At 38.7% G+C, this 12,310-nt stretch overlaps 1 protein-coding gene across 4 annotated transcripts in view; it reads left to right on the plus strand.

The window, feature by feature from the left end:
- The window catches only part of MPPED1 (metallophosphoesterase domain containing 1), a 64,482-nt gene that overhangs the window by 22,119 nt on the left and 30,053 nt on the right, over window positions 1–12,310 (plus strand). For all 4 annotated transcript variants that reach the window (XM_056482081.1, XM_056482082.1, XM_056482084.1 and 1 more), the window contains exon 4: window positions 10,984–11,209. In XM_056482081.1, coding sequence (XP_056338056.1) covers window positions 10,984–11,209 — 226 coding nt within the window. The remainder of the gene's footprint in view (window positions 1–10,983; window positions 11,210–12,310) is intronic.

Raw genomic sequence — 12,310 nt, forward strand, 5'->3', positions numbered from 1 at the left:
TCTGTGCCACTCTGGTCTCTCTCTGTTTCATCTTTCCAGATGAACTTGCCCTTCAGCAAGTTCAGATTTTATCTCTGCGCTTTACATAAAACTCCTGTGCCTGTGTGATGGAAAATTTATTTTACATTACCATCATTAACTTCCATGGGCCTTATGGTTCTATCAAGCACATGCTCAAGTGTTGTGCTAATAGAGGCACATTGGCTGGATGAGTCATCCCTAAAATCTGTTCTCTTTTTCTGACTGCCCGTGGGCTCCCAGGAAGGGATACCAGCTCGGATAACTCACCATCCCACTGTTGTCCCTGCCTGGGGCTGCCAGCCCCAGGTGCTCTGTTTTGGCTGCCCTTTAGTCACCAAGTTTTATACTTCTGACCCCTAAAGCCCTCTGCTTCATTTCAGTTTGCTCTTTCTGGTGATTAATTGTTTTCTGTCATGTGTCTTTTTCTCTAAGCCCTTTCTCAGGGAGAGTGTTGAGGTTTCACTGGCTTGGTGTCTAACTCTGTGGAAGAGATAAAATGTTGATGATCACTGGATGTGTTAACTTTCTCAGCCTTCTCTGGTAGGCAGTCCAGCATTACTTTTAATTGAATATATAGATTTTTCTTCTCTGAGTTTTTTAATTGCCTTTTGGGTCTGGGCAAAGTTTGAGCACAGACACAGTTTTGCAACAGAGTTCCAGAATATAATAGAGATGGTGAGATGAACTGTGCTTATTCTGAACCTGTCACCTACTAGTTTCATTTGGTGTTTCCTAATACTGGAAGAGGCAAATGAAAAATTTATCATTCTTTATTCTGCTTAAGAATTTTTAGGCTCTTTCCGTATCTGCCCTGAAGATATTTTTCAGCCTGAAGATTGTTCAGAAGTCCTTAAATGCCTTTGATCATCTGTGTCACTCTTTGTACCTCTTTATTCCACATCCTTTAAAAAGAGTGAGGCCAGAACTGCACATGTTGTGAGAACACCACAGATTTATCCCCTGGCACAATGAAATTTCCTAGTTCTCTTTTCCTTTCTGCTGTTGTGGATTATTCTGTTTTTAACAGAACAATGAGATAGCATTGTCATAACATTTCCTAATACAATTTCATGAAATCTTTCCTGAATGGTAATATCTAGTTCAGAACCTATCATTGCACCTATAGTTCCTGTATTTTTTTCCAATTTTTTTGAATTATTCTGCATAATTTTATGTTCAGTTTCATCTGTCCTCTTATTGCCCAGTCATGAAATATCAAGACGCGCTTTTGAAAGTGAAATTTCTATTTTGCTAACTTTTTCAGGGTAACTTAGAAAATTAAGGGAAAAGGGGATGAATAGTCAGTTTACAAAGATACGAATACTGCCAACCTGCTCATTGCCCTCCCTTCTTTTTTTTCCCAAACAGACCCTTCTCCTGTTATCACGTCTTAACTTTTTCCTTTTTTATCTAGTTTGTTCTCTTACTATATTTTTCTTCCAAATTTAAAAATTCAGTTTTGGAGAATCAGAAAAAGATGAAGTACAAGGTATGTTTTATGATAGGACTGAACAGAAGGCCAAGAATCCAATTTTGATGATTTATAAGAATGCACGGTGTGACTTTGAACATGTGCTAATTTTCCAGCAGGAAATTCAGGAGATTTTAATGATAACACTTAAAACACACAAAAATAATCTGCAGCTTTTCCATTGTCTTAGGTTTTATTATTTATTCCCTTCTTCCTTACCTGAATATCAGTCAAATGTGTTGTAGGACAAACACAAAGACTCGAGTTCTGCCTTAGTACACTTGTCAAATACTGACTCCAAAATCATTTCTATTTTTTATCTCCCATATTGTTGGCACTGGAAATTGCCTGCTTGGCTCAGTTGCTCATGTAATTCCCTTTGCTGAAGCCTGTAATATAATTTCCAAATTGTGTATGCTCCAGGACCCACTGTCACTTTGGGCTTGTGGGTTACTTTCCTGGAAATTTAAGTGAGTAGCTGATCTGTGGCATAAGCTGCAACACATACTTCCATCTTTTCTCTGAGAACTCTCTTTTGTGCATGGATTGGGAAGATTACTTAAACTAACATATTTTGTAATATATATTGTTTCAGTGTGTTTGCTTGAGACTTTCCAATTTCTAAGACAGACTTTCTATTTGAGATTCAAGTTCAAGGTAAATTAGAAATAAGAAAATAGAAGGTGGCTTGGAGTTGTAATGGAAAACAATAATTAGCTCTTGGGAGTATTTTCCTGAAAATATTATTACATTCATATTGTACCCAAACAAACACAGACAAAAAAAAGGATTGCAGGATTTGACATGCACTTCAGAAGTTGACCTAGGCAAATTCAGCACAAAGGAGAAGATTTTTATTTCAGACTAAAAAATATTTTAGGGTGAAGATATCTCCCAACTGTAGTAACTAGTATTACTAGAATTACCTGTTTCTAGAATTAGATTGTATTTGATCTAATCCTGTGGTATTAGATTCTGTAGACAGAATCAGAAATTTGTAAGTAAATATCATCTCTACTTTTTAAAGTTCTTGATAAAAGATCTTCAGAAAAACTTGTGGTCACTAGGCTTAGCTTTACTTTTGCTCTACTGCTCATCTTTGCAAAATGATGGTAACTTTTTTTCTTCCTCTCTTAAGAGATATATTTTAAAGTTCAGTAATACTCACATTTAAAGCAGATTAAAATCATGTTGAAGATGAAAAAATTCAGCTTCAGAGCAGCAAAAAGAATTAGAATTTATATATTGTAGTCATGCCATTTTGACCATAGGTAATTACACTATTTTTATGTTAATGTAGAAACCCCTTGAAAGAAGTATTTAAGCACTAATTATCTATTTACAAAAGAATGGCTTTGGAAATGCAGTGAAAAACATTGAGCTGTGTAGGGATTTAGAACAGATGTCAATTTTTAAAGACTGGGCATACTAAAAAAAAAAAATGTTGGTTTTTCCTGCAGTTCTTAAATGTATGGTGGCTTGGATGCATTGATACATCCAAGGCTCAGACACAGGAAAGTGCACTGCAACATGTTCCCCCAGCATTCCTCCAGTTCTGGGGAGTTAGGATGTCCTAGCTACTTCAGAATATTAAACTGGCTTCTGTGAGCATCAGGAATATTTAAGTTGCATCCCTATATTGGGAAGATGATCCAAAGCAACTGTTTTCCACGTACACCTTCTGTGCCAGTGGTGAGAAGGTGTAGAGGTGATGGGTGCTCAAGCACTGTTCCTTCATGTCCTCCTTCCAAACATGTGTGCTTCTGGGGGATTTCTTGCACTTTGTACTAACACTGAACTTTCTTCTTTCCACTAATGCATTGGAAAGCAGCCAAACTCCAGGATTCTGAGTCTGAGGCTTCATAAATAATGAGATCCCTGACCCTTCAAATGAGCAAGTGAATAAAAATACCCAGCCTTATCCCAGACTAGCAGACAAGGGTAGCTTTAGGAAGGCAGAGTGGCCCAGAAGTGAAGAGAACAACCATGGAACTGGAAAGATCTGGGTTTTGAGTCTGTGAACTGTCATTGCCTCTGGCAGAGACATTTGAAAGAGCCTGAGGAAGACAGGCAACCAAATTCTAGTTAGTCATCTACAGATTTGACAGCCCCTTTATTGTTCCCCCTTGTGAAATTGGGAAAATGATGCTTGATCCACCTACCACATGAATGTGTTGGAGGATTAATTATCCTCAGCACAGCACTTTGAACACCTATTGTGCAGCACTGTACACAAACATTAAACATGGTTATTAGTGCTGTGCACCTCGTTCACTGACATGACACACAGCTCTTTGTAGTCTTCCCTTCCAGAAGGTGACAAGTGGGAGATGCTGAAAGCACCTCCATGGGATCTGAAGATCTGAATAGGAATCTGTATCAGTGTACACAGAGATCCATGTAGGAAGTACAAAATGTTTTTTAATTGTTAGTTTTTAACTCAGTTTTCCCAGCTCCTTCCCTTTCGTGGTCTCCAGATACATACAAGTTGTAACCAAAACTAAAATATTTCAGGGGGCAGAAAAATCTGGTAGGAATTATATCTCCTCAGAAAATTTAAGACTATAACTATCCTAGGAAGTAAAAAAAAAAAAAAAAAAAAAAAAAAAAGCTCAAAACTTCTGAAAATGGACTGTGACTTACATAGTTGGTGGCTTTCAAGCCGACAAGTGTCATAAGCTAAGGGGACACATCAAAGGAAGGTTCAGCCCAGGCAGACATTGCAGTCATGCAATTTTGTAGACATCTCTCACAGACCACTAGTGAACAGAAGGTGCAGATCCATGTAACCTTTTGTCTTGACTCATTGCAGCTACTCTAACAGTCTAGTTATGCATTGGGCTGGTTCTGCTTAATTACAGGGTAATTAAATAAACTGGCCTAAAAGGAAGCCACTTTCCCTTCAGAAGTAATTTTGACCAATTATTATATGTGTATGGGTGTGTATAAAGCACAAGATATCAAAGAGCCTAAACTGGATTATTATCAGGTGTTTTTTTAGTTTGATTTGCCTTCGTCTATTTTAAGGAATCCTGTTTTACCAACGTGAGCAGTGTTTTATGTGTTTGCTGTTTTAGTGTTTGGTATAATTACTGGCTTTTTCAATGCAAGAATGGCTAGAGCTGGAAGGTTACAGATGACTTTGGAAGGAGTGTTCATTTACAGTATTATTCCAGATTACACACCGTACAAAAAGTATGTTAATGTGAATTTCCCAGACATCAGCCCCAGTGTTTAAACACAGAACTGTCAAAAAGATGCTAAAAAGCAATCTGAGACAGTTATGCAGTCTTTCCACTGTATCACTCACTGCTGTATTCTAAAAGGTTGAAATGAGAGGGAAGAAGCACTAAGTGGGCACTTACATGATTGTCGCTTCTTTTAATGAATACTAAAAATTCTGCTCAGTACAAAATACCAGGAGAGAAGCAAAACACATCTGCCTGTACAAGTTTTCATTTAGCTCTGCAAAGTTGGGAGTTGATAACAACTGTGAGCTTCAGAGGAGGTCCAAGGTTGATAAAGATGCCTCACTTGGTACAAGGGTGTCCTGGTTTGAAGGACAAGTGTCTGCCAAGAAAGGCAGAAGCTTCTCTTTGAAATGGAGAAGGTAAAACCCCTCCCTTCAAATTATTATAATTTTGAAAATAAGGAGCTCTCAGGCAAAGATATGGGAATTAGGAATAACAGTTCTTTACTAGGAAAATTAAAATAGAAATACAGTATTACAAAGAACAATCCCAAAACACTGACAGAGTCAGAATACAACCTGACACCCTGTCAGTCAGTCAGGGTGTTGGCAGCAGTCCCATTCAATGGTGGCTGCATCCTCCTGCAGTGGCAGATGTGGTTCAGCTGGAGCAGTGCTCCTGGAGAAGGTGCAGTTTTCCTCTGAAGGTCCAGGGATGATGTGGAAAGGTCTGGTTTTCCTCTGGAATCCAGTGGAAAGAAGGTAACCTGCTGTCCAAAATCTCAGTTTTTATCTAGGTAGGAAAGGCTTGGCTCCTCCCCTGGCTGGAGCATCTCCCAGTGGGATGATGTAATTTTATCAGTCACACAGTGGGACTGAATGGCCCAGCAGCAGATGATATCTCCTGGAGGGAGGATGGGTTGTGGAAAGATAAAGATGATTGCCCCAGCTGGTTTAAAGATGGCCCATTAGCAGATAATATGTGCCAGGAGATAACGGTCCCTGCCCCACCTGGCTGCAACAGATGGTGACAGAATTCACATTTCTGGTCACATCCTGTAGTGCAACCCAAGACAAAGGGTAACCTGAAATATGGAAACCATAAGTTTGCACTTGGATTATTTGCAGTGTCAATCTGCTTTACTGGGTTGCTGATAGAACAGGATGAACCCTTAAGCACACAGAATTCCACTTTGAACAAGCTCAGCTGCAGCGAAATAGCAAACAGTGTTGCTCAGCAGGCTGCATTATGCAGCCTGGAGTTCAAGTAATGGTTCCCCAGAACTTCAAGTTATTTTGTAAAAATTATGTTGGCCATAAAAAGAACCTACTGGAGTTTGGAAGTTAAAAATTGCCGCAATAATTTTGTAATTGGTACACAAACATGCAAAAGTAGATGTTTGGTTGATTTTCTTAATTAGTAATCTGCAGTAATGAAAGGAATAAACAAAGATGTTCCTAGCTAAAATATATATATATTCCTACACATATTATGTTACCAGAACTGCTGTCACATTCTTATACTGAACAAATGACGGCTAAGAAACTTTCTGAGGAAGGTTTGATGTAAACTGACAAAAACTCCAAGGATGAAATGAAGAAGTCTTTAAGATGATAATACATCTGGCTATACAAAAGTTAAAGATGATATCCTGATCTTGTTGGCAGTAAAATAATCTCAAATAATAAGAAATTATATTGATGGGGGAAATACAGGGCTGATTTTTTGTGTGGTGAGTTGTTCTGGGAGCAGAGCCACTGCTGCCTGACTTCTTGGATGGTGTCTCATAGACCTGCTGTGGGTTCAAAGTTTCCTCATTCCTTTGAAATCTCTCCTTCAGATTGGGCATTACTCACCTTAGACACTTTCAGGAAATTCAAGAGAACATAATTAGCTTTGAGGTCTTTATATAGCAAATGGCTTTTCAATCTGTTGGGCAGTTTCAGACAGATATGGAGTGACAAATAGACAGAAGTCTAAAGCATTGTACTTCTCCAAGTCCTGTGTTTTCCCTAAGAAAAAAGAGATCTTTTGCTAAAACTGCTAAATAAAGGGCAAGATAATGTGTCTCCAGCATTTTATTGCAGATAAGGGGAGATTACAAAATGGAAAGGGGAAAATGAGGCAGGAAAGATAAAGAGTCATAAGTGAGAAGAAGGAAAAGGATGGGAGAAATCTCTTATCCCACGTTAAGACAGAGGCTGACAGGGTGGATGGTGGCTTGGAGCCCCATTCCAAATTGGCAGAAGGCAAAATTTGAATGTGGCCTGAACGAGAAAGCCCACAGCTAAATCTCAGCCAGTGTGTTTCTGACAGGATTTTGATTTGTAAATATTTCATTCCAAATCCAAATAGGGTGAAGTGGATAGAAGTTGATTGTGGAGAAAAATAATTTTAGTTTCTTGCAAGTTAAACATTATAAGAGGGAAAAAAACCCAACACTTACTTTAGGAAAAAAAGTGAAAGCTTGCCTAGAAATTACATTTTTATTCACACTAAAATATTTTAAATGAACATTTTGCTTCATTTTTTTTTCCTTGGTAATGTCAGGACGACTGTGTGAATTTCCAAATATATCCAATTCCATCCAAGTGGTATTTTAATACAGAAAAAATATTTAGGTAAAATTTTTCCAATGATTCTTGTTGTAGTTTATGTCCAGATTAGAGGCATATTTGAACAGAATCTTCTCAGGTGCCAAGAACAGAAGGATCCCTGGACTTAGGACAAAAACACTTGTCTTGTTTTGGCTGGTCAAAAGAAGAGATCAGACAAAAAAATGTAACTTCCCCCAAATTAATAACATTTTTCTTTTTTTTTTCTTTGTTTGAAATTACATCTTTGACTCCCATAGCATATGTTCTTGCATGTGTTTCTTGGCACTCCTGAAGGGCAGATCTGTTTCTTACATGCTTCCTGCCTTAATTTTTTCTGGGGAATTAATTTTGTCCTGGATATGTGTGCAGAATTCCTGTGACAGCCATAATTTTTCTTTAATATCATTGTACACACAGAGCTTCTGTATTAATACCAAGTTTGCTACCTGCCCACCAGCAAAGCCATATGCTAGCATCAAATGTTAATTGGTTATCAGTTGGGGATTTAGTCCTACTCATCTGCTAGATGGATAGTATGAGAAACTTACACCACAGTTAATGGAATATACTCTGAAGTCCTGTTAAACAGCCTGTCTGCCATAGATTTGTTCCATTGCAATCACAACACAAAATGAGGTTTGGATTTGTTTTAGCATTGCAGGCTCTTTAAAATTCTAGTTTGTTTTCCAGTGTGGATTGACAGGAGCATAGAGAATCACAGAGGATGGAGGGAACCTCTGGAGGATGTTGAGTCCAGCCTTCTCCTCAAAGCAGGTGTGGTCAGAGACCAGAACCTTGGCCCAGTGAACTTTGAGTGCCTTCAAGGGAGGATATTTCCCAGCTGCTCAGGGCACCTACTGCACTTTTTCACCATCCTCATGGTAAAATTCTTCCTTGTAGCACGTTCCCACTTGTGCCTGTTGCTGCTTGTTTAGCACCTCTGAGGACTTTCTCTTGTGTTTTTCCTGAGCTCAGGTGGTTGCAGACCAGCAGCAGGGTCTGCCCTGCATCTTCTCTGGGTCTGCACAGCCTCAGATCTCAGTCTCTCTCCTCTTCCCAACCACCTTGGCAGCTCTCTGATGGACTTCCCTCAGTTTCTCAGTAATTTTGCTGTCACTGCAGAGCCCAGGATGAGACCCCACACTGCAGAGGAGGTCTCACAACCACTGCATGGAGGAGAAAGATCTCTTCCTTTGTTCAGCTGGTTTCACTGGTGATTAACACAACCAGGGTGCCATGGCCACAAAAACTCACTGCAGAGTCTTTTTGAGTCAAGTTACTCCAGCCTGGGTATGGCTGTGGGAATAATTCATGAGCTGGAAATGTCTGAACTATCTGTGATCGAGAGGTGTTGGGATAAAAAATGGAAAAGTGTTTTTTCTAGGGTTGTGCATGGGAACACAGCCACACAACAGGTCTTAGATTATGTGCTCTTGGGAATGCCCAGTACCTAGCCAAGGGAGCCAGGGTTACAAATTGTGCAGGAGTCTTTTCCAACACATAACTTCACAACAGCAGGGCCTAGGCAGGAACAAGATTTCCAAGATTTATATTTAAGTCTGACTTTGTAATTTAAGAGCACTCGGAGTAAAAAGCAAAGCAAGTTCTAAAGTCTTCCAAGGAACAAGGTTTGAACAAAACATTGTAAAATCTATGAACAAGCAGCAGAAAATACCCTGTTAGTAAAAAAATTTAAGATTTAAAGGGTAAAAAGTACAGTTAAGGAGACAAAGAAAAGGAAACAGTTTTAGCCTGGTGTGGAATAAAAGGAAAAAAAACAAAACAACTGAGCTGCATACTCATCAAAAACACAGTTGTTAATTGAAAAGCTGACAGACCTGTAACTACAGCAGTGCCTCTGGCCGGCATTATAATAAATGTAACTGTACATTTAGAGTAATTTGCTAATTTGCCTAAGTAACACCCACAGACAGCAACATGACATAAATACATTAGTGGAAGCAACAACTATAACCAGCTCATGCAGGTTCTTGGCTCCTAGATGGATGGATCAGATGAGCTGGAAAAGATTTGCCAAACAGAACAGAAATGGAGTTGGTAACAATATTGTGGGATACAGGGATAAATTTCTTTATTCCTTTAAGGCCTGAAGATAGCCATAGATATCATAGCATGTAAATAACATTTTTACCTTGTGTGTGTATGTGTGCACACGCCTGGAAGGCTTGTACAGGTGGAGTACATGTCTGCTAAATGACAAGTGTTTCAGAAGCAAAAAGGAGAAGTCCTTCAGGTAAATTATTGAATCTTGAACATTTAACATGCAATTATAAATATCTGAAAAGAGTTTTTGTTGAAAATTCTAAAGACAAATATGTGTATGGTCCATAGGAAAGACTGGAACCTGTACCATCAGCTTTCCTAACACAGGTGTTACAAGTGTCTGAAACTTTTACTTCAGAATCACCCATTTGGCAAAAATCTTCATTTGGCAAAGTGTCACCTCCCTTAGGCTAGCACTGTTCTGTCTTCTGTTCCCATAACTGAATCACTCTTTTATTCCCAAGTCCTACTCATGCCAACTTTTGCCATTGCATATTAACTGGTTTTTTGCATTCTTAAAAAGCCTGCCTCCAGGTTAAGCTTGGGCCATCTCTAAGGATTTTTATGTTATCAACAAGGCATTTCTAAAATTAAAACCCCACAAAATTGCTGTTATGCAAGGTGGGTTTAATTTTCAATAAAATATTTCTTCCTGGTCCCAATCTCCTCTTCTGACCGTCTTCACCCTGATACAAATTAACAGTGCGGAAACAAAGCTAATGAATGCAGCTCTGCACAGTTTCTGTCTTTGTTTCCTCCCAGATGTGCTCAGGAGGTTTGTGCTGAGCTGTTTGAGACAGGCAATGCCAGCACTCGGGGCAGAATCCAGTGAATAACCAAATGCAGAGTCAGGTGGAAAGTTTCTGTTTCAGTGCTGCTCTCAGGAAGAGCCCACGTGTGTGGGCATATATATTCTTGCCTTCATCAGGAGGTTGTTCTAAGGTTTTTCACTAAATACGGGTTGTAAAATATTCTTGAACATGAGTCACTTTAAATTATAGTCCACGGAGCTAAGGGAGTCACTGAGAAAATGGAGTGGGAAAAAAAATCATGGGATAGAGGCGAGCGGTGAGATTTCACAGTGGGATGTGGATTTTTGACAGCCAAACTGAATCCATGGCTGGCTTGAAGGCTTGGTATTAATGTCAGGGCAAAGACCCCTCTGGCTGACCCAAGTTGTGAGTGTTGGACCTCGTCAGTACAGGCTGACAAAGACCTCAGCTCTGGGAGAAGAGAGCTGACATGATTTTATGAAGCATTACGGCTGATCTTCTTTGAACCCTAATTTCTGTCAAAGAGTTATCATCACTGTCACAGTAAATGATACTTGCAGCACAAATGGCAATTAACTAGAAGTAAATAGTAGAGCAGAAGTCTGCAGACTGGTTTTTAAGGTTGATGAGTTGAAAGTAATTTCAACACATTAATGCTAAGCATGCTAAATCATAGTGTGCCATGAAAAAGACAGTAATGTCATTTACCTGAAATCAGCAGGAATTACAATAACATGTAGTAGGGGTAGGCTCAATTGTTTCAGATATGTGAGCATATTACAGGAATCGATAACACTTTGTCTATCTGTTTGCTTTTATCAAATCTTCCATAAAACAAGTAATTTGTTTGTTTTTCACTGTTTTAGGTAGCCTGCCCTATGAATACAAGATTGTGATAGCAGGAAATCATGAATTGACCTTTGACCAGGAATTCATGGCTGACTTAATCAAGCAGGACTTTTACTATTTCCCCTCTGTTTCTAAGCTGAAGCCAGAGAGCTATGAAAATGTACAGTCTCTTCTAACAAACTGCATCTATCTTCAAGACTCTGAAGTGACGGTGAGGGGATTCAGAATATATGGCTCCCCTTGGTAAGCAGGTTTTTAAACATACATAAAAAAAATTATTGTTGATTGCTATCACATCAGCCATTTTGTCTGCATCATCTGCATTTGGATTGCTGTGTTAGGAAGAAAAGTAACGCTCACTTAGATAAAGATTTTATATTTTCTTGCAATGAATCATTCTTGTGACAAAATAATGTACTGTACTGTGGGTATGGTTAACCAAATAATGATGGGGAAGAAGACTGGTGTGCTCTTCAAACTCTCAGCCAGGACCAGTTGTTTAACACTCCATGCAGGGGGCTTTTGTGTCATAAAATATATTTTCTATCCTTGGTGAGTTTATCTAATTACAGGTTAATTTTAATGCAAGGGTAAATTCTTTTGAAGTTTTCCATCCTACAGATAATATTGGAGGTCCATTAGTGATCCAGTAGTCATTTAACTCAGTGAGCTTATTTCAGCATCTGTGAAGGTCTTTTATTTTATATCCCTCAGAATCTTACTTTCTTTTATAAAGTAATAGCTTTCCCCAAGGTCTAGCTGAGCTTCTAAACTAAAGTCAACAAATCAGTGGCAGCTTAATAGTTCAAGCATTTTGCTGTACTGCATGGTGAACACTTAGAACTCCTTGACAGTATTGGAGGCAGATGGACTTTAGTTCCTGACTTCCTTGTATGTGCTGCTTCCCTGTCTCTTACTAACATTCCATTGCTGTTTATTGTTTCTGCCAATGGGCCTGTAAATTGGGTCTTTCATGAGCATTTGGTATATGTTTAAAATAAGTAAAAATGCATTTTAAAAAGCAGGGTTTTAAGGGAATATATTATTCTTCCTTTTAACATCACAGCAGGCTGAAATGTAGCAAACAAGTTGTCAAACCTGATGCATATATCCCAATGTGAATTTTCAGTGTGAATAAACTGTGAAATCTCTTGGATTTTTTTTTTTTTTTAAATGAAAATTGGCTTTTTCCCATTTGGTTCCTTGAGATGGATGTTAATTTTGTCTATGCTTATTATTCTACTTTTGTCTAGATTAGTTTCCCTCTTAAACGCACTCTTCTCTTTATCCCTCTCAGACCTCCAGATCTTTCTGGGTTTTTTTTCAATGTACCAACCTGCTGTA

Source organism: Oenanthe melanoleuca, chromosome 1A, assembly GCF_029582105.1.
Source record: "Oenanthe melanoleuca isolate GR-GAL-2019-014 chromosome 1A, OMel1.0, whole genome shotgun sequence".
In the NCBI taxonomy this organism is placed as follows: domain Eukaryota; kingdom Metazoa; phylum Chordata; class Aves; order Passeriformes; family Muscicapidae; genus Oenanthe; species Oenanthe melanoleuca.